Here is a 27905-nt window from a genome sequence, read left to right as displayed (position 1 = left end):
CCTTACTATATCTTTAACTCAGTGAAAGCCTCTGCTGCGTCCCTGAAGAGATGACATAATGGAATGATGTCGGGAGGAAGTCAGTTAACCTGTTATTCACACTGCAACGTGCTCCTCTAAGTACACAATCTGCATCTGCTTCATCAATTAGGTAGCCTTGAACTTGGCAAAATTAAAAATGCTCCTTTAGGCCACAGGCTCTCCATATCAGAACTAACACCACCAAGTGTGGCTCTAGGCTGCTATAAAGAGGATCGGCCTAGAGAATGCAAGTGTTCAGCCATACAACCAAAGGACTGTGCAGGAGGCCTGCAGGGTTAATCCTGCCAGACAGCAGCGGGCCACCTGACATCTCGGATACCCATTCGGTAGCGAAGAAGGACTTTAGGCAAGCAGAACGAATCAATTAAAAGCTACGTACTTCTTCTTTATGTTGGGGCAAAGTTTCAACACGTCCTCCTTGCAGGCCATTTTAAACTTGTAAGAGAACCGAAAATCCTTCATCTGCACCTAAAAAAGATGATGAAAAAGAAAATCAGAAGCTCTGTGACAAGGTCTAATCAGCAGTGCTGGGTGTAACTGTGTTCATATATCGTTTGCAGCGGCCAGCTTTCCAGGCCTGCACAACTCTGTCTCTCTCAGACTTTAAGAGCTGCTAAGCTCCCCATGGCATCTTCTGCCCTGGGCACACTAGCTACCAGTCACACACAGGCTGTGATAACTTCCCCCAAATCTCCCCATAGTTTGCTCCCTCACTTCCTTGAAGCTTCTATTCAAATACTTCCTTCTCAAATCCTTTTTATCCATTACCCTGCAGGCCTTACGCTGCTTTATTTTTCTTCTAGGCTCAGCTGAAAGTATATATTTATTGGTAAACATGTTCTTGCATAAACAAGAACATAAACAAGTCAACAAGGGCAGGGTTTCTCTGTTCTCCCCCAATCTCGCAGTCCAGAGGCCCTCAGTACCATTTGGGGAAGGCAGTCAGGGAGGCTAGGCACTCCAAGAAGAGGTTAATTTTACACAGATGACTGGATTTCACCCTCCTAGGAAGGAGGTGCTTGCGCTATCAGAAACACTTCCTTTAGACATGTGGTGACTATGAAGACTATGGTTTAGCCTTCTTATTCAAATGGGTAGTATGATTTAAAAGAAAAAAAAGGCTTAGATTCGAGTGCACTACACATTTGGGCTGCTGCACTAAACAGATATTTGGAAAAAATGATTTTTCACAGAAGAGGTGCTCTGATGTTCTGAAAGAGGAAGGGATTCAGTAACCATCCAAGCAGTTGAGACAAGAAGGATGTGCCACGTGCTACTGACCAGCTGGAAGTGGGTGACTCCAATGGCGCACTTCTCATTCATATCCTTCTGGTGCTTGTTCTGTATCAGACACTCCATCAAGTCCCCAGAGTCTATCTGGTTATCTGCTACATCCTGGGAAGGGAGTGCACATTTACACCTCATTTGTAACCATCATTGAACAAATTCTGCACCCCAGCCCATAAAAAAACGCAAACAAGACTGATTTTAGAGCCTTTACAAATAAGACATATCACAAATTACGTCAAAATAAGCCTGAGAAATTACGAACGATCATCACTCAGGGGAATAAAACTTACACAGCAAACTGCCCTGCATGAAGCTCCAATAAGAACATGTACTATGCAGTTCTTTGAATTCCTTTCCTTATATGATGCTGGCAGCTGACTTTTGGGATAATGTCTCTAACATCGTCTCCCAGTTGTTAGATCCTTATGGTTCCTGAGTGTGCTTCACTTTCACAGTTTAGGTAGTTAAGTGACTAAAGTAATAAAGTAACAGAATTCCCTCAACATCAGGTACAAGGAGACAGCTGGAAGGGGAAGCCACCTTCCTGTTAACAAATCCTGGTTCTATGTATCGGAAGCAACTCAGCCCTGTTAATGGGCCTTCCCCCTCCCCTCTTTCCTTACAAAGGGCATCTCAGCAAGCGCTGCTAACCACCGATCTGGTCACGAGGGGTAAGCAAATAAGGTTTCCCAGGGTGGTGGCCCCCTCCTGATGTTGTTTACATTTTCAACTTCAACTTGTTAAAGTTGGTTATCACTCAGGAGCAATGTGAGCTGAAGACAGAGATGAGTTCAATACACATGCGGGCCAGAACCCCAGTGAAACTGCTTGTTTCTAACCTTTGTTCCTCTAGACATCACTTACGTGGCAAAAGTTCTGAATTATGGGCTCGCAGGCTCTCATCAGCAAGGCTTCTATTTGAATATCCTGTAGAAGATTAAAATATTAATAATTCTGCTTTAGAAAGAGTGAGGCGTGGGGAGGAGCAGTTTCTTTCTCTGAATCAGTATTATCTGATGGGTAAAAAATCCAATATGTACATTTGCAAACTATTCCAGTATTTCAGTTAGATAGCCCCAGCACAGACAGAACAGCAGTTCTATGCTCTTCCTCTAAGGCTTCCTCATTACACTTCGAAAGGCAAGTTTTCTCAAGACAGATTCCTCTTGTGCTTGAACAAGACAGAAGGCAGAATTAAGAAGTGTGGGGAGAAAAAAACATTTAAAAGTAATATTAGAGTATATGTAAATAAAGCCTTTGGAGTTTCCCCCCAAAGCTAAGCAGTTCAAAATGAAAATAGGAGTAACTGACATCTATCATCCTGTCCTCGAACCAGAAGACAAGCCACTGCCTCTTGGGAACACACACTAAACGCCTTCAAACAGAGTAACTGCTGTGCAGCACTAGCTGCTGAAATAACATCTTTCTTTACAGAGTTACACACCCCAGAACGTCCTCATTAGTCCACAAGGACTATGAGAATGAGACAGGATATGACAGAAGGCAACACACTTTTGAAAAATACAATAGGAAGGAAAAAAAAAAGACCCTAAGAAATGTAATTTTATGTATTGCCATTTTGACAACTTAAAGTTATAAAAGGCTTACGATTTAAAACAAACAAACAAAAAAGCAATTCCCTGTTTCCCTGATTTCTGGCCCTACAAGACAATTTTCACATTTTAACTGCCCCCCACCCCTCCATACTCTCTGTATTTCAAAATAGTATGCCTATACTTACGAGGTTTTTTAAATCTCTCTTTTTTTTAATTTTAGTGGGTTTTAGAATGGAACAGGGATAAAAATGGAATAATATTCAATCTTCCATGTTTAACTACAAGTCCCAGGCTTTTATTTTATTTCAGTGAACACACAAATATTACCAAGTTACCTAATTGAAAGAGCTAAGGGTGTTAGAATAGGAGTGCTTGGACTATTCTTGAATGTGATTAAGAGATGTGAAGTATAGCTGCTATCTTTTCTTAAAGGGGGAAGAAGTTTGGTTTCGTCACTGTGATAATTCTAATTTATGAAGAAAATCAAAGGGCTAAATGCATAGTGTTTAGCTGGAGCAATGAGGAAAGAACTTCAAGAAACATCACAATATTCTTCTTTACAAAGCAAACAGAATCTGACAAGGTTTCTTCTGTTCTACAGAGAGTATGCACTCTCAAGAGTCTCGAAACAGCAGAACTGAGAAGAAACGAAAGGCTGCTGACAGGGCACTCTTCTTCCATGAGCTGCAAACCGCTTACCTCGGACTCTAACTCAGTGAGGTTGCCGACTATATCTCTGCACTCCACAGCCAAGTCATCGAGATGGTCTTGGAGGCATTCAAGCTCCTGCAAATAAAAAGGTAATCTCTTAGCATTAGTCAGTTATACAAATGATCAAGGGAAGATGAGATATCAGCGTATGCTTCCTTTTCAGTGGTCTTCCTTTTCTTTTGAACGGCGTCACTGAACAGAATGCTAAAGCTTTATTTGATTCCCCAAACTGAGATTTCTAAAAAGATAATTATTTGATGTAACAGGGTGGTTAAGAGGGTCAACAGGGTACAACAGCCATGCAAATCCCCCAGAAGGCCAAACTGATAAGTCCAACAAGAATCAATGTTCAGGTGTCCTCAGAGTCTAAAAATCTCATCAGGCCTTTATTCCATTCCGTCAACACCCTGCTCACTCGCATTTTGATAATGATCACTGGATAAAATACTTACAGTGGAAGACATGGCAGATTTTAAGACTTTTAATGGACAAAGTAGGTTGGGACCCAGGGTCTGAAACACAGCAGAGAGCTGATAGCTCCTGCAGATCAAATGTGGGATTCTAACCCTAGCCCACAGAAAAGGATCCTCTTAGGGTAACTGCAAAACAAATGAGCATACTAGGGTTTGAGTATCTAAAAGCTATCTTACCTTGGCTTTGGAAACTGAGCTGGAGTTACCTTGTAACATTGGTCTTTTGCTATTCCTTCTAGAGTGTTGGAGGTTTTAAGTTTTATATTAGCTTACTTTCTCAAAGAACATGAACAGCTATTTCTCAGCAAAGGGCTCTGTTAAAGGATCAAGTTTAACTTACTGACTATTCTGCAAGAATCTCTCTGTTTCAGAATTAGATGGGAAGGGAGAAGAAGGATGGTAGGAATTCTACAAGAGCGGGGGGGGGGGGGCTAAAGGAAAATGCATAAAACTTTTTGGAGTAGATAAATGGCTAAGTGAAAAATTCCATTCGTGGACACCTTTCCTAAGTTTAACTTCACAGTGATGGGCTGTAATGTCGTCCAGGTTTCTCACTGTTACTTTACAGGGGATATGAAAGGAAACTGTTTCATGGGATTCCATATGACCGTATCCCTTGTTTCATTAGACAGAGGCAGCAGAAAGCTACACTACCTGGCCATTTTCTAACAATAAACTCAACAGAACTATAGTAGACTCAGGGAACAGACTGCTGAAAATGATATTCCCAGGCCCAACAGATCTGAGTAGGCATCAGGTTGCTTTTAAAAAATGTCCAATTCCTGCATGTGTGTCTTTTCATTAGTTTAATCCCAGAGGGCGTTTTGGAGTGGTACAAATGGAACTGTTCATGCTTCATTCTAGTATTAATGGGGCTTTAAACAAGTTGCTATTCCTCACTGCTTCATTCCTCTGCCTTGAGATAAAAGACAAGCTACCTTCCTACTTAATTTGCTAGAATGCAGTAACATTTTTTTTTTAAACTAGGCACAAAATTCTAATGAGTCATTTATAGCATGCACATAATTCTTGGGGCTGCTCCTTCTCTACACTTTCCTACATGGAGAGGTTATAATTACGGAGAGGTTATAATAAAATGGAACAAACGCCTGGCTAGGATTAGACCTGAGCTCTGGGTAAGAAAGTCAATACTCTTCATTTCTCTGAGCTTCAACTGTATCAATTACTAAACAGAAAAAAATAATTCCATTCCTACATCTCTTGTAGGACTGTCGTAGGGCAAGCATACTATCCATGCATATCAATATTCACATATCGATGTGTATATTTATACTCTGCCTTTCCTCAGAAAGACTTAGTGTGGCTTATAAAAGTGAGAAAAGAAAAAAAAAGGCAAGATAAAATAAATTTAAAAATGAGTAAAAACGAGAAAAGGAAAATACAGTAAAGGAAGTGGAATGAAGTCAGTAATAAGTTAGTACACAAAATGCCCACCACAAAATCTTATACACTTGCTAGAGGCAGGCCATATCTTTGGCTCCAGGCGTTTTAAGAGGCAACACAAAGAGGGAAAACAATCAATTATAAAACATAATAACCATAACATAAAAACAAACTGCTTAGGAAAGTATTATTAAAGAGACCAAAGAGAACATTTTCCTCAGGATTTCTTATAGAGAGAACACTGATTAATATAACAAATCACATCTGTGAAGCTGATGGAGACAGATTTTATGGTGTTCGCAGCCTATATAAAATGTTAATCATGAACACTATTATTATTACTACAGGATAAATGGGTAGCTTTGTCACCTACCTGTCCGGTCTCTGTTTTTTCACTGCACCATTTCCCTAGATCAATCAGGCACTTATCCTGGAGGGCAGGATCCAGCTTAACATCCATGGCACGCTGGTGTAGGATCCTCTGGACTTCAGCTCGGCATTCCCGTGAGAGCTACATGAGAAATAATAAGCAAAATACTTCAGAGGTACCAAAACCAAAAGATACTAGATACAGCAAATCTATTGTCAGGAAACTAACAAATAACTTAACAGTTATATGAACTGATCTTTACACCTCGAATCTCTTTCAGAATAAAAACTAAATGTTCTAGGAGGCTTTTAAACACCTTTATCTCTATGAATGCGATTATACATTCAGTATTTTCTAATATACTATATGAAACAATATCCTTTTCTCAGAGTATCCTGATAAAAGTGAAGTAGGACTGAATCACTATGCTGTACACCTGAAACTAATATAACATTGTAAATCAACTATACTTCAATTAAAAAGTGAACTGGATTTGTTCAGATTCAGTAGAGAGTTTTTTCTTTAGCAAAAGTAATTTGCCACTACTCTATGAATGTAGAGTGGAATGCCGGGTCTGATTCAAGAGAGAAAAGATAAGGAGAACTGAGTTCAAATTTACCTAAACTCAGAACAAGCAGGTGACAGTTAATACAGGTCAGAGCCAGACTCTTCTAGATAAGTGAGAATTAACAGAGGGTGAAACAGATGAAAACTAATATTTTGAAGAGAGCTGTGAGAAAGCTGTCAGTAACAGGTATAGTCAGTCTCTTCTCCTAAAAGAGCCAACACATTTGGAGGAGGGTATGGGGGGATGGAGAGTAACTGCTTAATTAGTATAGGGGTTTCCTTTTGGAGACGTGGAAATATTTTGAAAGTAGGTAGAGGTGGTGGTTTCACAAATTTGTGAATGTCTTAAATGCCACTGAATTTTTCCTTCTAAAATGATTAATTTTACATTATGTGAATTTCATCTCAATTTGTAAAAGAAGCCTATTTTTTAAAAGGACAGCATACCAGATTCCAACTAACAACAAAGTCCCATACTTTCTTACATAGCAATATAAACACTGGGTTAAAACTGTAGTAACTAAAAGTGTGACAGTTCTTTCTGTTTGAGTCTCGTCATTCTGAATTCTAAACAGACTTTTGCGTTAAGCTCAGAAAGGGATATTTGTAAACATGCATGTGAAATAATACCATCTATATTTTCTGTAACAAATGCAGGGCTGAAATGTAATAGAGTATCTCAGAAGGCTTAAAAAGGCTACCCTGGAGAGCAAACAGCATGTCAGTATGGGACCAGAAGGCAGCAAACATCGCCTGAGAGCCAAGCAGACACAAGCATTCCAACACGAGATAGCACTCAGGGAAGACAAATACCAAGAGAGTGGGGTGTGGAGGTTGTAGCTCCAACGAGTGTACTGTCAGAGAGGCCTCATCAATACAGGCATTGTGGGTGCCGCTGCCAAGGGCAGAAACCTAAAAACCATTTATATCTCGGTTAAGAGCTTCTAAGGAATCTTTAAAGCTACGTAAAGTTAGGGTAGCAGAATTTGTCTACTTGTGATTTAGATTTTGGTAGTTTAAAGAAAAACTGGAAATGTTCCCTCACTTTGTTAAAAACATAAAATCAGATGGAAAGAAGCTGGTAGAATAACTATGTACACTCACTGAATGAAGAAGCTTCTAGTAGTGCAGCAACCCCTCCCCACCAGATATACTAACAAAGTGTTCCCAGGATAACAGGAATCACAACAATTTACAGCAAACGAATTAAACAAATGATGACAGGAAGAAATGAAGTCAATACTGAGTGCATACCCTCCTGCCCTGTTCCTCAGTGCGGTAGGCATGTCGGTATAAGCAAGAGAACACAGCTCCAGGAGGCATAAGTTCACTGGTTTCATTCCAACCGTGGGTGTGGCAAAGACGAGATGCATCTCCCTGGCATTTACGGTATAAGACAGGGTCCAGCCTGTAAGGTTAAGAGTTAAGAGATAACCACTCTTACTATACCTTTCCTCCCAAGACATGTTAAGGGTTTTTGCAAGGTGCTTGTTTGTGTACCCACTGACAATCACTTCTAGGGTAATGGAGACAGCAGGTAAGCCCAAATATATTCCTGAGTTTTGTTCTTCATGAATACACAGTGGTCAATCTGTAGAAGTAAGTTAACCCTTAGTACAGAAGACTTAAGTTCTACCTCAAAGATGGTATCTTGGCAATGTAAGGCACACATTTCAACAACAGACTCTGCATTAACGTACCCTAGCTGAAAGAAGACAACAAGGGTTGTGGCAATCACTAGGCAATTCACAACTTTTACTCAATACTTTTGTCTAAGTGTAAGTAAAAGTCAATCCTACGTGATATACTAGATTCATTAAGATCAGGAAAGGACAAGATAAACAATCTCCTCCTCAAGTTGCTTTCTAGTAAAACGGTTCCAGTTCTTTTTCCCATGAAGGTAAGGCAGTTATATGTTTAGTTCACCTGAACATACTTATCAATTTAAAACACTTGACATTTAACTTTGACTCTGGAGACAGTGGATTAGGTGATGAGCCGGCTGCATCTCCAAATCAGACCAATGGATACTTAATTCTGTCTACATTATAATATCAACTTTGGGGGAGGGCTACTAAAAGGGAGGAAAAAGGCTAATATTTAAGTAGCTTTAAAGATTGTGAAGTATCTTTTGATTATGGATGAAGGAATTACAGAAGAGGAAAAAACAATTTTTTAAGGTAATAAACTCAGTAAACGCTTTGTTATTTTGGTTTAGACAGCCTGAGTAAGCACAGGGAAATTCCCACCCAACTTTATAAAGTCCTTTCAAGAGCTAACTTGAGGAAACAGAAACAGAAACACATTGAGTCTTCAAGTAATCTCTTTCCAGTAAAGTATGGGGGTAGAACATAATCACCAGAAAAAAAATTAATGACCAAAGTACAGTGGCTTAAAACAACTGAATCAGGAAGCAGCTGAACTTGGGAGGGAGGAGGAGCAGCTTGGTCTGGAGTTGGGAAGGGAAAATAAGACATGGAAAGAGGGAGGGAGTGCAGCCAATAAACTAGTTATTCTGATCATAAGAGAGATATTTCTATTTCATCTACTTCCCCCTTTTTTCTGGCTAATAGGACAAGAAGAGAATCTAGTTGTCACTTATTGATAAGAACTTAAGATAGAATAAATTCAATAACTTTGAATAGTTAAGGAAAAAGCAAACTCCCAAACCCAGAACAAATCAGTAAAAATAAAAATCACTATTATCTTTTTAGAGGCATATCTGAAGAGGCTTCTGCTGCTCTCAGGTGCCCAAATTCTTTCTAGATAGATGTTTGTGGTATCAGAAACACCTGACCCTGACTTTCAATGCAGTAGTAAATGGGGACACTTGGGGATAGACCCGCCGGGGCAGTCTCTGCTTTTAGTTCAGAAAGGAAAAAAAGGTTTTTCTGGAGATTAGAGTGTCAGCTATCCCACAACTTAACAAAAACAAATTACTACTGATTATTTCTTAAAAAAACAAGGGATAGTGACTACGTAGGAGAATAGGCTGAGGCTTACACTTACTATGGCTTCATAATACTCACCAGGAACTTCCCTGGTGGCCCAGTGGTTAAGACTCTGTGCTTCCAACGCAGGGGGAACAGGTTGGAACCCTGGTCAGGGAACTAGGATCCCACATGCCACGCGGCCAACAAACAAACAAACAAAATACTCACTTCCAATCTCGGGAGATGAAATACTGCAGCTCTAAGAGACGGTGTTCACAATCTTCCACCATTTTTTCTGTGTATAAATGTTCCATTAGGCAAGAGAGGATCCTGGGCATAAAACAGTGGTGAAATTGTAACAAGAGAAAGTTCTGACCACAGGTTCAGAACTCTCACACCAGTATTTCCTCCGTCTGTAGAAAAAGCCATTTAACTATTTTCCTAGGGCAATCAGGGACTTACTTTCCTGAGAATCATGCAAATTAATTCAACCTAACAGTGATTACGCCTTCTATCAACTTTAGAGCCACTTAGCACTTAGGACTCAGCTTACATGGGGTCTGTGGGCAGCTGGTTTACATGTAACTGTTTATTATGAGAAACTTCCAACCATACAAAAGTAGCGAGTAATATAATATCCATCTTCCCCTCCCATAGCTTTATCAACCTATGGCCTAGTTTGTTTTAACCCTATACCTCCCTTCCTGATATTCTGAAATAAATCCCAGATACCCTATCGTTTCATTTGTAAATATTATACTTCAGCATGCTTCTCTATAATATGAAAACGTAATACCATTATCCACCAAAGAAATTAATTTAAAATTCTTAATATCATGAAATATCCTGTCAGCGTTCAAATTTTTCCAATTATCTCACGCCTTTTCATGTACGTTCAAATCAGGACCCAGAAAAGGTCCATATCCCGCATTTAATTGATAGTATCTTAAATCTATTTAATCTGTAGCAGTTCCCTCCTTCTTCCCTCTCTCCTGCCCCCTTAATAGTTGATGCAGTTATTGTCATATTGGTAAACAGTCTTAATCAGTCTTAAACGTCTACCTCTTCCAACCACACAAAGAGCTTTAAGAAGGAAGACCTTTTTTAAAACTCCTACCACAGCAGAGCAGCTGTAATGTACGCACAGCAGAATGATGAGAAACATGGACTGTGTTTGTTTCACACAGTTGGGTACTGCCGGCTGTAGGCTATAAAGATATTTGCAGAATGGGAAACCTGTTCTTACTTGCAACCTGGCTTTAAGAGCTGTTTGCACATCATATGGAATAAAACCAATATGAGACTCAAATGCTTTATTATAGCATTTCACAGCTTTCCTAGATCTTGGATATAACTTCAGAGTTCATTTTGTCCATGATTGCCCCCCTTCAATCACAACATTTTGTGTCTTATTTCAATTATAATTAATTACTCTCTAATGATTATCAATTAGCCAATGTATTTGAGTCAATATATAAATAGGATGGAACGTACAGAGCCAAAGCATGTGTCATTTTATCCTGAGAGTTTTTCTCTCTCATTTTTATTTGACCATTAAGTGGAATTATTCAGTGACCCAATGTCTCGGACTATGTATGCTCAGTCACTGTCAACACACATCATCACAGTGCTGGGTCTAGGTTCTCCACATCATGCATGAAGCAGAGCCCGAGTCTTAATCCCCATACTGGTTTGAACGAAAGCTGGTATGTGGTCCTGCTTAACAAAGTTTTAGTTAAGCTGTTAAACCATCCGAAAGTCATCTGGGGATATTTTCCCCGTGCTGCACTGCCAAATACAATACAATATGTGGATAAATACCACAAATAAGATAACCTACATTGGGTCTCCGGATCTTATGTGTTTGCAGGCTGTCTGTATTACAGATTCACAAGCTTCATTCAAAGCTCTATCAATGCGGTAATCTGCACCAGGGTCAGTCTCCTGAATCAGTGTTTGAAGCTGGATTAAAAAAAATTAAGAAGGAAGAAAGTCACTTATACATCTAGGATGAGCAATGTCATGTCTTCAATCAGTTCTCAGCCTGGTATATCACAATGTACTCTTAACAAGGTACGACAATTGTCACTGGCCAAGCTCAACAGATCTTGTCAAATACTTTTCAACCAGTTCCTCTATTTTGCAAGTTTTTCTGTTTAACTCACTGTAGGGACAGCTTGCCTATCTGTGTGAACCATCCCTGGATACTTGTAAACCAAAAGGACCCTACGATATAAAAGCTGCCTCTTTATTCACATCTGTTAATCAAATTACTAAATCTGACACTCAGTGCTAAGCCAGAGTTGAGTGGAGAAGAGGACACAGAAGACATTTCTAGTTAGAGACCTAATTTGGTCTTAAGAATCTAGAATTTGAATTTTGCTGCAAAGACACTGGCATAAAACAAGTAAACTCTGCTTTATTAAAAAGAGATGTGAGATTTCTGCTGCAAGAAATATTACAAAGAATAAGAATATAATAACTTCCTATTTTTCAACTATTTTTTATATAACCAAGAGATAAACCAGAGCTTGTTCATTACAAGTGTACAGAAAAATATACTTCTCATTATGCAGCTGAAAATGAGGATATATTCTTTAACATTTATTTTTGCTTGGTCCACCCTTTGTCACAGAATAAAATGAAAGCATGAGAAGATGTGCCTCAGATTCTTTTTTCCTGTATTTGAGGAGAAAGCAGTCGGGGCACAAAAGAAAAAGCTCTAAATTAAGGATGAGAAAACCTGAGTGCTATTAATAGTTCTGGCTCTGCCAGATACTAGCTTTGAGAACAAAGGCAAGTTGATTAACCTCTAAGTTCCAGTTTCTTTAACTGCAAAGGATTATAAGGAAGAAAAATATAGAGAAGGTTGTGTAAGTTGCAAAGCATTTTACAGATGTGAAAGATCATTATTACCACAGATGGGTAGCAGATGGTGTTTGGGGGTGGGACTCTTAAACAACACAAAGCAAATCTGAAAACTACAATTCTTCTGGTTGGGATTCCTTTTGTTCCAAGTCAAAGAACTGAAGCCCTTTTTGTGTCATGGATTTAGTCTCTGTAGGAGCCTTCTCTGATCCTCATACATCTGACCCCATCACATATCTGATCAGAGAACAAAGAGCAAAAGAAAATGAAAAGGGAAAATCCCAATTTTGTCTCTCCTAATAGAAGTCAACAATCAAGAGAAGTATGAAAGATTTCCAATATTCTGGGATGGAAGTTATTTATATCAATTCTTGGTGGCAATTTGGAGAAGCTACAAAATGCAGTGGTTAGTTAGTAGGAAGATTACTACTACTGTCAAATGACTACCAATTAGTTTGCTGACAAAGACCAAAATATTTACATCTTTTTCTGAGGGACATTTTAAGCATCATGGGAGTCTGGAAGTTTCTCTAAGAACTGTATCAGTTAAATATCCATGATTGACAGGCAAACTCTGAGGATTCTCCATGCATGTACCAGACTGCAGGTTCTAAAAGAAGATACAGAATGCCCTATAGACTCTAGGAGGTTAATGGCTCAAGGGATCACTGCTACTCTGGAATCCAGTGACAGCAAGGTGGGAAATAAACACTAAGTACGTGAACTATTACATGATTATACATCTATTCCTGCTCCGATTACTTAGGAAAACCTGAGAAAGTGCTTCTAAGAAATGATTAGTCTAGAGAATAGACAGCAGTCTCCTTGGCCTAGGAGAGACCGGGCCCAGATTTGTTCAGCCATAACTGAAAAGAATTTAAGTTCATGATAACGGGGAATTTGGAAGAGTATATACTCATTAAGATAATAATTATTCTTATGCTTCACTATTTATTCCCTTTACTATTTGTTGAGATAGTACTAAATCAAACCACCACCAAACAGAGAACAAAGAAAATTAATGGTCAACCATAGACAAGTATGGAAGTCTACTGCATCAAGGAAGGAAGCTGTGAAAAACAAATTACTGCAAAACATTCCGCCATCTGACTGAAGATGGATAATGAAGTAGAAAACTAAGGAAAATTTTGTCTTCAATTTTTGTGAACAAAGGATAAAGACCACACGTCCATAAAAAACAAAATGAAGTGTTTGTTGCCCACCTGGCTAACCTTAATGTGGACAAAACCACATTTTTACTTTTTGAGGCTAACCTCTAGGTTTGGAAGCACGTTTCTTTTGGGCACAAAAGATGAAGTGGGTGGTATTTATTTCTCTCTTGAGTTACTACCTCTCAACAAGCTAAATTTCAAGAAGCCCTGGAGGTAAACTAGATGCCTCCAAAGAAAGTCAAATTAATTTCTATTTTTTGTATCCCTCAGTACAAAGTGTAGCCTCAGTTAAAATGTCAGTTTATTCCTGATCTCCACCCTCCCCTTTTCATGCTGCATTAAGGATGAAATGTCTTGACCGGTTCTAGGTCTGGGACCCACGCACACACACTGTCACAGAGGTTTCCCAGGACAATTACCAGCAAAGACTGCTCCTGAGAAACTACATCCAGAAGTCTTCCTTCTAGCTAGGCTTGGTATTCTGGAGAAGAGGTGACATTTGTCTATTTTTCCCACTCTGCAATATGTAAGTTACTGTGCACTCTGGGTCAGGGTAATAGAAGCTAAGATGAAATTTTACTCCACATCAAAATTCTATGGAAATTTTGTGTTTCAGATTGTAAAATTCTAATTTTACATGATTATCAGGAAAATCAAATTCAATTAATATTCAGTTTTTAATAAAAATGCCAACGACAAAAATAAAAGACTAATGAATTGTAGTTTTCTCAAGTTTCATTTAGGAGAGACCCTCAACCTCCTAATTTAGGTATAAGGCTAAACTCTATCTTCTGTGCTTCCTAAAGCAATGTATAGGAAACCACAGAATACATTGTACAGGGTGCCACTGTTACATTTGGCATTGTAAATTGCTCAAAGACTCTTATTTGGTAAAAAGCAATAAACATGGATAATGGTAATGAAACAGATGCACTGTATCTATTACAATATTTTGAAAATTATATTATGTACCTGATCTACAGTTATTCAACTGTTTACAAACCCTGGATCAAGAACAACTTTATTTTCTTGAGCAAAGCACGTTAATTTTTCCCAACTATCTTTATAAAACTGACTGTAGAGTTTGGCAGTAGAGAAAGACAGACCCTTCCATGCACAAACCCTGCCCTAGGTGAACAAGAAAAGATGGTGGGATTTTGAAAACGACATGCTTTCTTGATCTTTCAGGCCAAGAATTCATGCCATGCTGCACATCAGTAATAAAAAGAGAATCTTAGAAAGTTTCAGTTCACTTCAGCTCTCTTTCAGCCTCAATTCAATCAAACCTGGGGGGAACAGGCGCATTCTCTTTTGCTGCAAGACCTTTTCTGATTTATCAGAACCTGGCTTGCCTTGATTCTGCATTTAGTAAATACAATCTAGCCTTTTCTTTAAAAACTCCAGCAAACAATGTATTTTATCTATTTCTTTAAGTATACTGTATAGCTCTTTTTGTTGATGATGAGCTCAAACTTCTGCTCTGCAGCAAATTCCACATTCTTACTCTGATATGCATGAAGAAACAACATTTTGTGTCTAGTTCTTAATAGCTAAGGTTCACTGTGATGCCACAAATGATCCAGATAAATAAGCTGGGACAGCGTCAGAAGAGGCTCCTCGGCTGATAAAATGTAACATTAAAAATGGCAGTAGAAAATTTGTCCTTACCGCTTGCTGGCAGTTCATTCCAAGGTTCCCTTTCTCCCCGCGAACTACTTTCATCAGACAATGCAGGGTTCGCCCTTTTCGATGCAATCCAGAACAGTGGTGTTCAATCTCCCCCCGACAGCTCAGGATGATCTCAGGGCTCAGAGAAAAGTCTTCCATCAACATGCGGCGGTAATCTAACATCTCCCCCTGGCACTCACTGCTCACTTGTCGCCCTATTAGGATTTAAGTCACAACATTATGGATGGTGAGCTTTAGGATCAGATATTACCACAAATTAAAAGTACAAGTTTTTCCCTACAATATACTATACGAGTCATGCTATTATCTAGACTGAAAAGCTGAGAATTTAGCAAAAGCTTTATCAGCATAAAATTAGTTTAAGACTCCGAAGACTAGGGTTTACCTTGTCAGTGTTCTGCCTTATTCAGATTTTATACTACTGAACTAATAATGCATAAGTCTTATCAATAAGATAACTACTGGGGTAAAAATGAAAGCCAGGAAAATCCCTACTGGTCTATACACCCTTTAAGCTTGTGGAAAAAACTTCACTTCAAATATTCACTACAATTCTTCTTTGAGCTGTCAATGTCATCTGGGAAAACTTATGAAAATTTTTAAAAAAAACAGCTTTACTGAGGTATAACCGACATACAATAAACTACACTTTTAAAACATACAATTGGATAAGTCTGATATATGTAACCCTCAATGAAACCATCACCACAATCAAGATATCAAACATATACCCATCAATTCCAAAAGCTTTCTCATGTTCCTTTAGAATCTCTCCTTTCCTTTCCTTTCTACCCCCTTACTCCATGCCCAGTCAACCACTGATCTGCTTTCTGTGACTACAGATTAGTTTACTAGTTTACATTTTTTAGATGTTCATATAAATAAAGTTCATATAAATGGAATCAAATGCTATGGACTCCTTTTTTTTTGGTCTGACTTCTTTCAGATTTTTTGAGATTCAGCCACAAATCAACAATTCATTCCTTTTTATTGCTCAGTAATATTATTCCATTATGTGACTATACCCCTTAAACTACTGATGGACATTTGGATTATTTCTCATTTGGGGCTATTACAAAGAAGCTGTTATGAGTATTCATACACAAGAGTTTATATGGACATATGCTTTCATATCTCTTGGGTAACCTAGGGGTTACACAGCTGCATCATAAGGTAGATGTATGTGGAACTCTTTAAGAAACTGGCACACTATTTTCCAAAGTGGCTGTACCATTTAAAATTCCCATCAATAGTGTAGTTCCAGTTCTTTTACATCCTTGCCGGCACTCAATATGGTCAGACTTTTTAGTATTAGCAATCTGTATAACTTCTATGAATTATCTGTTCATATCCTTTGCCCATTTATTTGCTGAGTCTTTTTATTTCCTGTTAATGTGAAGTTTAAGGAGATTAACTCTCTTTTTTAAATAGCAAAATTAGATGTTATGCATACTGTTTTATAATATACTTTTTCTAGTCAACAATCTCCACCTTTACATTTCAGGAAAATTTCATCAAACACCTATACTATAATAAAAATTCTCCAATTGTCTCCAAAATGTCCTTTGTTTGTATGAATATCAAACACATGATCTCCGGTTGCTACTCCACTGCTTTTAAGCTTAGGAGTCACCCACTATTCAAATATGAAAAAAAAAATTCAACAAAGAGTTTTGAGTTTTATTTAACAACTGACCTTTTCTGCTTAACTTTTTAATCACTAGCCAATTGTCCCAGCATCATTCATTCAACAGCTAGGAATTTCATTTTTACATTCTATAGTCAATATTAAGAAATGTTCTTTCTTAGTGACCCTGACCTTTTTACACATCCTTCTTAGTCCCTTTGTCAGGGATTGACTTTTGGACTGAACAGACTCTGAGTCTGACCTTATGAGGCAATACTCTCTTCTTTTACTGTTTAATTTCTTAATATCAACTCTGTTAGAATAATAACAGTACTTATCACTTATCGTATGCTAAGTGCTATGCCAAATAACATCATTCAATCCTCCCAAGAACTCCTCAACACAGGTAATATATACATATTTTTTAATCAAGAGGCTCTATTTATTTTATTTATTTTTGGCTGTGTTGGGTCTTTGTTGCTGCACGCGGGCTTTCTCTAATTGCTGAGAGCAGGGGCTACTTTCTGTTGTGGTGCATGGGCTCCAGGCATATGGGCTTCAGGTGCATGGGCTTCAGCAGCTGCAGTGCGCGGGCTCAATAAGTTGCAGCTCGTGGGCTCTAGAGTGCAGGCTCAGTAGTTGTGGCACCCGGGCTTAGTCGCTCCCTTGCATGTGGGATCTTCCCGGACCAGGAATTGAACCCATGTCCCCTGCACTGGCAGGCGGATTCTTAACCACTGTGCCTCCAGGGAAGTCCATATTTTTATTTTATAGATAAGAAAATGAGGTTTGGAGAGATTAAGAAACATAAACAGGGACTTCCCTGGTGGCACAGTGGTTAAGAATCTGCCTGCCAATGCAGGGGACACGGGTTCAATCCCTGCTCCAGGAAGATCCCACACGCTGTAGAGCAACTAAGCCCGAGCGCCACAACTACTGAGCCTCCGCTTCAGAGCCCATGTGCCGCAACTACTGAAGCCCACGCGCCTAGAGCCCGTGCTCCCCGATAAGAAAAAGCCACAGCAATGAGGAGCCCACACATCACAATGAAGAGTAGCCCGTAGCCCCTGCTCACTGCAACTAGACAAAGCCCGTGTGCAGCAACGAAGACTCAACACAACCAATAAATAAATAAATAAATAAAATTAAGGGGAAAAAAAAAAAAAAGAAACATACACAATGGTTACGCTGACAGTTTGGTGATAGAGCCATAATTTGAAGTCATGTCTCTCTGACCCAAGGCTCATGTGCTAAATCATTATGCTTCCCTGACTCCCCTAAAATTGCTGTGTGACATACATTTTGAAAATTTAAATTTGGATTTGAGAAATACACCTTACTTCAAAAAAGCTGGGATGTAAAGAAAAACAAAATTTAGGGCTGTTGAGTTAAGAGGAAGGGCCCTCAGTAAGACTTAGGGATACCAAGCCTTCAGCCTAGAGTTCTGCTTACAAAGAAAGGCTCCTGAGTCACAAGGTACACATGTACTCAAAAGAGCCAAAAAGGAGTGAAAAAGATAAAAAGAAATTAATTCCTACCTCTATGCACAGCTGACTCCAAACACATCAGAAGGTAGGAGAGCCTGGCTTCCCGGGACCGAGGAAGGTTTTCCACGTTGCACCGGTATTTCTTCAAGTCACTCTTACAGGATTTGGCCAATGAATAACTGACTTTATAATCCTGGGCAATCAGCTTTTGGCGAGTTGTTAGTGCTTCTCGACACTGAGGAAAGAGTGCAGCAAGATCGCTGTGAGACTGCTCAGGTGCCTGAGCCATTCATATGTACCTCTAAGACAAGCAGAGGTTCGTGGTCAAGTACAGTAAACAACTGCAGTAGTTACCAGAATGTCTATGTTTAAGTTTGGTTAAAACTGAGCACAAGTGTGTGAACTAGTGTGGCAAGAAGTAGGGATACATGAGTGGGAAACCCTGGAATTCTACGGTGAACTACTGGGCATTATCTACAGTTGCAGCAATAGCAACTGTCCAAATCACATGAATATTTGGTAGATTCTAATACATTAACTTGACAAAGTATTCTTTTTCTCTTTGACAATATCCCTAAAGTAAATTTCACCAGAATGAAAGTGGCAACTGACATAACACTCTAGAATCTCCATTCTATACTTTCTAAATATAGTTATTCAACAGTAAATGATATAAGGAACTGAAATGAAAAACAGTTCTTCAGCTACACAGGAAAGTAAATGACAGGATAGCAAAGCCAAAAATAATTACATTTAAAACTCATAAAAGATTCTTGCATTCATCCAGGGACAGAGAACTAACAGTAATGAGAATGCTTAATGAGATAATTGCTGAAAAATTAAATCGCTAATTATCTATGAAGTACATTGGTTTGGTTAGGCTAAACTTCTTGAGTACATAGGGATTGCTTCAGCTTAATTCTGACATAAAATTCTCTGATTTTACTCCCCAAATTGATTCCCCATTGGCTTCCCAAAGTCCAAATATCATGAGAAGCTTCATTTTTTTTTTGGTTTAAGTGAAATATGCTTTGGTTTCCTACTAAGAGCCAAGTATCTTACCTCTGAAAAGGATAAGCTGAATCAGTATTTTATATTTTGGTATGAGTTTATAAGAATATTGTTTGACAGGGTTTGAGAAAGCTTTTAAGAAAATGAATAAAATACTGGCTTGTTTCAAAGTAACACTTACTTTTTCACTCATGGATTCCTCAAATTTATGGTTAAAAAGGCACTTGTATACTCTGCCTTCACCAGCCTGTGTCTGTAAGATGGAAGATAACACCATCATCATCACCATCATCACTAGCTACGCAGTTATGCTGGGCATCATCTACAATCTTACATAGAACTTTCTCTGTTAAATTATTATAATGATGACTACCTTTGAACACATGGCTGGCTCAGTCATTAACAAAATTTAGTAGCCTTTGAAAGAAAATAATGCAGTAAAGATGAAAAAAATTTCCCATGGTATTTGGCTACTGTCATGTGTTCCCAGATATACTGTTAATTAGGAAACCAAGAGAAGTGTCAGTGAGTCTCCCTTCTTACAACTTCATGCTGGAGTCAATAAAGCTCTAGCACTGGCTCTGATCAGTGGTTCTGATAGTTAAAGCTATAAATTCAAAACAGCAGGTGGAGTGGGAGTGTACATAAGTCATGCTCAGTCCTTTTTGGTAAGGATGGAGACTATTTCTGCCTAAAGGGTTGGAAAGTTGTTCTATAGCGTATGCAGGTAGTAACCAAGGATTTGGTTTTAAAAGTTAGCCACCTGCAGCTTCCTTCGTCTTAGCCAAAACTACTTAAATATAAATATGTAATATGGCCAAGTTTTAGCCATAGAATATATGTGAATGGGATTCCCTGGTAAAATAGGATTCCTAAACATAGAATAGACTTCGAAGAACTAAAATTGAGAAGTGAGATAGAGCAGCAAATACAATGTACGGAGATTGTTCGAAGCCAAGTGTTAACTAGATGTTACCTCAGGGCTGAGCAGCCAGTATGCAGTACCCAGATAACTGTGTATTACCCTGGGACCAACTCCACCTTCCATTTCAGTGGCTTTTCTATATGTGACGGTTTGTGTTGGTTTAATTTTGGAACCAGTATTAAAAAAAAAAAAAATTTAGGAAGAAAAGGAAGGAAAGAAGAACAGTTTCTGAGCTGACTCACATTTTCACAAAAACGTTCCCGATCATCTCGGCAGGCAAAATATAAATGCCGGTCTAAGTGAAAGTCATCTGAGGACAGCTCAGCCACCCGGAGAATGGCTTTCTTGCAGAGTTCAGAGACTTGAATCTTAGGATCTCTTTCTTCTGCTTCCTTCACCAGGCCTTTCTCCAAGCATGATACCACCTCACCCTGTGAATGTGCATCCTAAAACAGCAAAGATACTAACATTTAAAAACTCTCACCACAATGAGCATCAAATAAACATAAAAACAAAACCCCAAAACCAACAACCAACTCAAAACACAATATTTTATCAATGTTCTATTGAGAAACAGGGTGGGAATCAACCACATTGGGGAAATTAGAGAAAATGCCCTCAATAATCTCGAGTAAGAATGTAATACTTGCAAGCTATAAACGGAAATACAGATCTAGGGAAATTTAAGTCAGTTCAGTTTGCAATAGAAACAGGAACCTGACTTTCTGGAGTTTAAAATGTAAGAAAATTTTAAAGAAATTATATCAGCCCAATGTACTGATCATAGTTCATGTCAATACTGAAATAATACTGTAGAAATCTCTGTTCATTTACCTCTAAGGGCTAGGTATTTCTCAAGTAATAGTGCTTTAGCCAAGTTTAAAAGATAACAACAAACCACAAAATCCATCGAGAAAATAAGTTCTAGAGACTCTCTTTCTCATTTTTCTGTTTTATACTGTCCACAAAGATCCCAATCTTTAGTGTAATGTTCACTTTGATGTTCTGGATTTATCTTAGTATGATTTAACAAGATTACCACCATTTATACGAACTGCTTTTGAGAGCTTTCCTAAAACCATCCAATTATCTTTAAGTGTACATTGCATCTACCCCATAGCAACCACAAGCACTCATTCATTCAAGATATGAAAAATTTCCCCTAAACATTTTCTATGCAAGAGTCCTAATCTTCTATACTCAGAAGATGTGCTTCAAAAACTTGAGAGGTATATCCATAAATACAGCAAACCAAAGCAGCAGAAAATACAGTGCTATCATGTACACACACACACACGCGCACACACACGCACATAAAAAAAATACCACGTTTATTAAATCATCTGTATATTAGACTCCTAAGACTAGGTAGGGAAACATCTATTTTACTAAAATTTCAATTCAACAAAAAAATGCATACAGTTTTTTTTTTCCATTTTGTTGTAATAGGGTTTGTTCCATAGCACATTAATTTCCAAGTATTTTCATGAAAATTTTCATGTTCTCTCCTAATATACCTGTGAAAAAGAGGCTAAGAGCTATGATACCTACTATGCAGTTGAGTAAACAGAGGCCTAGAGGAGTTTATCAGTGCATCCAAGTTGCAGAATGTAAGGCACCTAGCTAACAGTCCATCACTTACATTTTTAGACCTTGGAGTTCTATGAAACTCCTACAATTTGTATGTGGGTTTTCTAAATTTTTCCTGAAGAGAGTTCATAGCTTTAAATTTCAAAAGATTTTCTGATCCAAAAAAAGATCAGGAAGCACACTATACTAGCAGATTCTTATGCCTTCCTATTTTCTATCTGTGCCTCAAACTTTCTCACCAGCTTTATGATTCCATCCAATGCTTAGAAACCTGAGATGACCAGAAAGTTTTTTAGGGAGTAATTCTGAAGGGATAAAAAACTCTGAAGGACAAGTGACAAAAAGATAAGGACAGAGAGAAAAATGGACACAAACCCCAGAAATTCAGAGTAAGGCATATTTTTTCTTCCTAATTTATGAGTGACATTCAAGTCTGTTTGACTTTGGCCCACTTAGAACAGTCCTACCCATTTCCACTTCCCAAAGGAAAAACAAACCTGTGATAAAGATTTGGAAACAATAATAGTCACTTACTATTTACATTTTACAAGAGATTATTATAAACATGATTTTATGTTATGAAATAACATCTTATACCAAATTTTAGTAGCTCATAATAACCTACTGAGATGGTTGCTAGCAGTTAGGTCATAATCATATAAAAGAGGTTTAAAATAATACTATGATAGTCAACTCTCGATTTAGATTTAGCCTTTCGTTCTGGCATCATAGGGTAAAGAAATGATTTCCCTGTAATGAGTCTGTTTCCCTGTATACTTAAGGTTTACAACAGTTTAAATGCACCAGCATCATGGTTTGAGACCCTCTAAGGAATCTGAGATGTAATTTTAATTATAGCAATTGTAGCACCACATATTGGTATTGGGCCATAATGTCACTGCCATTAGATGTTTTCATTCATCATAACTAGATAATTTTTTCAAATAAAGATATTTCAGGAACTCTTCTCAGTTCCCCAGAGTCTCTGCGCTTTTCATTTTTCAGTTCAGCCCATTAGAGTTCCATAAATGAAATGTATGCAAATATTTGACAAAGAAGACTGTAGGGTTATTACTAAATATGAATGAAGCAAGGGACTATACACCAGCACACCATCTACAAGAAAATAAAGTTACTTAGGCTTGGGTTTTAAAAAGTTATTAATACACAGGCTTGATTTATGAATAACAAATGATCCTGTAAATGGACTTACAATGAATTTTTAAAATCCTTTTGTGATGAGACAAACATCTGTCTTAAAACTATCACTAGTGTCCTGATCAATTTTTAGCAGTTCAATAGGTAATACTTGTTTCTTCCCCATACACTCTGTCCTTTTTAAAATTTTTTTTGAAAGACCAGAAAAGGATAACACCAATCACAAAAAAGTGGGCAATAACTCAGTTTTCATCTCCGCTATGAACCATCCTCCATTTCAACATTTATGATGTCTTCTGTGATCTACCTCTCTAGATAAAGAGAGAAGAAGAATGTCTGATCTATGCAAAGTAGTTGGTTAAAAGCAGAGAATGATAAAATGATAAAACTACTGAGTGAAAAGTATAAAAGTAATAATAATGTGGCATGTGTCCACAATTAAGTTCCTGTATTGGATGCCACATTCCGCTTTCTCTTCAGATGATATAAATTATGTACATTTACTTTTGGAGATCTGCCTTTTTATTTAAAAAATATTTATTTAGGGACTTCCCTGGTGGCACAATGGTTAAGAATCCGCCTGCCAATGCAGGGGACACGGGTTTGATCCCTGGGCCGAGAAGATCCCACATGCCATGGAGCAACTAAGCCCGTGAGCCACAACTACCGAGCCTGCATGCTACAACTACTGCCTGCATGCCTAGAGTCCGTGCTCCACAACAACTGTGCACTGAGAAGCCTGTGCACTACAAAGAGTAGCCCCCACTTACTGTAACTAGAGAAAACCTGCACGCAGCAATGAAGACCCAATGCAGCCAATAAACAAACAAACAAACAAATAAATAAATGCAGCTCAATAGGAAGACAGGAAAAAAATTTTAAAAAATACTTAGAAAATTCTAAAGGTTTTATTAAATATATAGCCTTTGTTCTAAAAATTTACATAAACATTCTAAAAAATCATTATAATTTTGAAATCATGACATTTATATGTTCATACGGAGAAAGGGTACAAACAGATTAACCAAGACCCCTCTCCTCTGACCTTTGGAGGTCAGTTCAAAGCTAGTCACAGAGGAGTTTGCAAGCTTCAGGGCAACAAATTTAAAAGAGGTGAGTGTGTTCTCTTCTGCGGTCAGAAGCTGATTTATTAATTTTTCAGGATAATTTTCAAATCTAAATAACTTGGCTTCAGAGAAGTAAACTATAGTTAGAAAATGCAAAGAAGGGCTGAGGACAGACAGCTATCATTTTTTTCAGACTGCTATCATGTTTAAACTTGGCTGTAGCAATAGGGTGGATTACACAGAAAGGAACATGCTTTTTTCAGAAATGCAGGCATGAATCCATCTAGGGTGCTAGGGTGGGGATCTGGTATAAAGAGAAATTCACCTAACTGGCAGGTACAGCAAAAGATGAAAATGACAAAAATGTATATTTAGATGGTTCATAGAAACATTTTTCGTTATTTTAACGAAGCTGAAAAATCGAACCTGTCACATCTGTGGGCTCTGGCACTTATTTTCTGCCATTGTTCAAATCAGTGCAGACTTAGTAACTCATACGTGCAGCTGAAAGCAGGTTTTATGCTAACAATTCAGATTGCTAGTGGGAAGCTAGCAGTGATTATCTTCGTGGGCAACAGGGAAGAACTACTGCAAAGGGAGGTGAATTGTAATGGTCTGCTCTACAGCATGGACCACTAAGTACAAATATGAAAACATGTCATCACTGATTCCTGAAAAGTGTGTCTGCAACACTGTGAAGATTTTTATTTATTTATTTATTTTGGGGGGGGGGTACACCAAGTTCAATCATCTGTTTTTTTTTTTTTTATGGTTGGATCATGTTTTCTTTTTTTTTTTCTTTTTTTAATTTTTTTGGGAGTACACCAGGTTCAATCATCTGTTTTTATACACATATCCCCGTATTCCCTCCCTTCCTTGACTCCCCCCCCACCCCGAGTCCCCCCCACCCTCCCCACCACAGTCCTCTAAGGCATCTTCCATCCTCGAGTTGGACTCCCTTTGTTATACAACAACTTCCCACTGGCTATCTATTTTACAGTTGGTAGTATATATACGTCTGTGCTACTCTCTCGCTTCGTCTCAGCTTCCCCTTCACCCCCCGCCCCCTCCCAAACCTCGAGTTCTCCAGTCCATTCTCTGCATCTGCGTCCTTATTCTTGTCACTGAGTGAGGTTGTGAATTGGATATAATCCTCAACACCCTAAATAGTCGGAGGAGCTTCTTGAATTATCAGGATGACTTAAGTGCTTTTGTGCCATTTCTAGAGTGTATTGGGAAAGCAAAGAATCACCCTTCTTTATTTAAACTGGCATTTCATTAGCTTCCTGAAAGCTGTATGCCAGTTCACACTGCTCTCAATATCGACTCAGAGGTGCCCTGTGAAAGGGCCAGAGCCCTGTGCTGGTATGAAGCAAAGGGTATTTGGTGACAGCCAGACAATAACCAGCACTCAAACCTTCATTTGAACTGATGTGTTCAGTTCCAGAATTCCAACACCACGCCCCTAGTCAGGGCTGGAAGCCTGCAAGTCACAGTGCTCTCAACAAACAGAGGGCAAAAAGACAAATGGATTTTGCTTTCTCTCATACTTCCTAAACAGCAGATTAATGAGCAGTCGCAATTAACAGCTGATATCATACACAGGACTCAGACTACTCTCGCACTGGCATCTGCTACTTTTCAGGAGTTCTTTCATTTTTGCTGAGCAAACAAATTCGGCATAAACCTGGCTGAACCTCCATTGTGAACTTCTGGACAACAGACTAATAAGGACAAAAATAAGATCAGATATAATTAAGGAAGAAGAATCTAGGTATTTTCTTTCCTGTCTTTACTAAAATTAGTTCTTCTGAGATGAAGATAACATACATCACATTTACAGAGTAGCATTCTTCTGACAAGCTAGAAGTACCTTCCATATTTTTAAGTTTTCTAATTTTTAAATACCTTATCTTCTTTTGTACCAGTATGCTTACTCAGTTTTTATGGCAACAGTGAGGTATATGATGCAAAGAAAGGTTAGAGAACTTGAGTCTCTCCTAATTCAACTACTTTTCCCACAGGACTACAGAATGCTTTTCTGGAGGAACATTACAGGTAACCAGCAGCTGGTTTAGCATTTTGAAGCTAACACTAATCTCAGCAGATATTAATTCCTCTATTTCCCCATACAGTATTGAAACATTTTGTTACAAACAGATGAAGAGCATCCACAAGGCCAACTAGCCTTAGATACTGGGGCTGTCTGGGCCTCAACTTTAAGTCCACCTCCAGCCTTAAATTTTTTCCATGCCAGTCATACAAAGCTTTTCATTCATCAAGTTTGTAAGACCCCTTTGGTGAAGCCAGTGTAGCAGATACCTTTTCTCCAAGCCGAATGCTCCCGCATTTCAGAATGTTGATGTCATTTTTACAGTCATCCATGAAGCCACAGATTAGACGGTAATCACTGAAAATGATAGCTGTCATCTTGGTGATGTATTGGTGACACTGGTACTCAGTGATGTTGCCTCGGTGATCCACCAAGCAGGAAACCAAGTAACCTTTTCCAACTGGTTCATCAGCACACTCTTTGATCTGCTCAAAGGTAAGTGGTTGTTTTAACACAAGTATTCTATTCTCTTACCAAACAACCTTTACTAAAAAGAGGATGATATTTTCTTGTTTCTTCTTCAGAGGAAGAAAAGGAAAACATTTAGAAATGCTTTTGTTTTAAAGAAAATAGTGTGCCATGCCTACTCGGATTGTTGCACCTTCGAGGAAATACCTGATTAGTGTGTTCTGCATACATACAAATAATACATATACAATACATACAAAAATACATATACAAATACTTAGGTAGAACTCATGTTTAAATGGAGTAAAAATAGCTTTTTAAAAATTTTCAGCTTTGTGGAGAAAATTTATTAAATGTATTTACTGAAAAGAGCTTTTTGACAGCTCTTTTTATAATGATTCTATTGAGAAGTCCCTTTAACCATGCAAAGAATACAACGGACAGTGAGAAGATTAATCTAAGGAACAAGTCTGAAAAACAGGTGCAGAACTAAAGTCTAGCTGCATATCCCAAGCCAAGCTACACAGCAAACTATTATTGTCAGGTACACCTAATGACCAAGGAGAGGGAGGGAGAAAGGCATACTTTTAGCTCTTAACACAACACTAATGTGTTCTGAATTAACTATGCATTTGGACATGTGTTTCTGAACTTAGCAGAATCCCAGCTTAACTACTGTGGTCTGGAACAGAAACATGTTTATAAATGATGTTCAGTGCAGTCTGGCAAGAAGTTTGGGAAGGGGAAGGCCACTGCAATTCTGATTTGGGTGGTTCAGACATATGATCTAGTGGATCAAGGACAGAGTGACACCACATGGGCAGTGTTTCTGCAAAGTGCACATAAAACCACAAGTGCTAATGAAGGAAACTAGCCCCAAAATGTTGAAATTCAGGCATAAAAAAGTGAAAACTACTTATAGGGTTTTAAGCTTGAATTATAAAGCAGAGAAGGTTGTTTAGAAAAAGCCTACTGCATTTGGAGCAATTTAAAAAAACAAACAAAAATGGCAGTTTTGACAAGAGGAAGGAGCCAAATGTAAATGTTTATTTCCAATATAAATGAGAAGGGAATGTTTTATTAGTTTTTTTTTGAAACCAAAAGAGACCATTCTCCACTATTACACCACCTACGGTAAATATGTATACTTGATAAGACAAATACAATCTCCTTTTCTAAAAGGTGCTGGGGGAAGGACATACCACATACTAACTGTCCTGTGGGCCACTGGGTCTCTTCATGTCTAACCCCAGGATTAAATCCAGAGCAAGTCAAAGACTCAGTTCAAGAGAGAAAATTGTGTTTACTTTTAAAGAAGCAAACCTGGAAAATTAAATAGCCTCACACTGGCTTCAAGAGGCAGCAGAGATCTTCAACAGTCAACAAGCTGAATGCAATTCTTTCAGCTTAACCTTGAGCTTTTTTTTGGTGATGCCTAAAAAAG

General features: G+C 38.3%; 1 protein-coding gene across 3 annotated transcripts in view; it reads right to left on the bottom strand.

Moving 5' to 3' along the window:
* GLG1 (golgi glycoprotein 1) overlaps window positions 1–27905 on the bottom strand; it is a 150487-nt gene that overhangs the window by 18389 nt on the left and 104193 nt on the right. For all 3 annotated transcript variants that reach the window (XM_057712804.1, XM_057712806.1, XM_057712805.1), the window contains exons 4-16: window positions 26263–26478; window positions 20368–20571; window positions 19382–19453; window positions 18241–18424; window positions 15055–15269; window positions 11187–11308; window positions 9575–9676; window positions 7668–7821; window positions 5850–5987; window positions 3588–3674; window positions 2197–2259; window positions 1324–1437; window positions 422–510 (exon numbers count right to left, since the gene is read on the bottom strand). In XM_057712804.1, coding sequence (XP_057568787.1) covers window positions 422–510; window positions 1324–1437; window positions 2197–2259; window positions 3588–3674; window positions 5850–5987; window positions 7668–7821; window positions 9575–9676; window positions 11187–11308; window positions 15055–15269; window positions 18241–18424; window positions 19382–19453; window positions 20368–20571; window positions 26263–26478 — 1760 coding nt within the window. The remainder of the gene's footprint in view (window positions 1–421; window positions 511–1323; window positions 1438–2196; window positions 2260–3587; window positions 3675–5849; window positions 5988–7667; window positions 7822–9574; window positions 9677–11186; window positions 11309–15054; window positions 15270–18240; window positions 18425–19381; window positions 19454–20367; window positions 20572–26262; window positions 26479–27905) is intronic.

This window comes from Hippopotamus amphibius, chromosome 16 (assembly GCF_030028045.1).
Source record: "Hippopotamus amphibius kiboko isolate mHipAmp2 chromosome 16, mHipAmp2.hap2, whole genome shotgun sequence".
Taxonomy (NCBI): domain Eukaryota; kingdom Metazoa; phylum Chordata; class Mammalia; order Artiodactyla; family Hippopotamidae; genus Hippopotamus; species Hippopotamus amphibius.
This window is presented reverse-complemented; position numbering and strand designations above follow the sequence as displayed.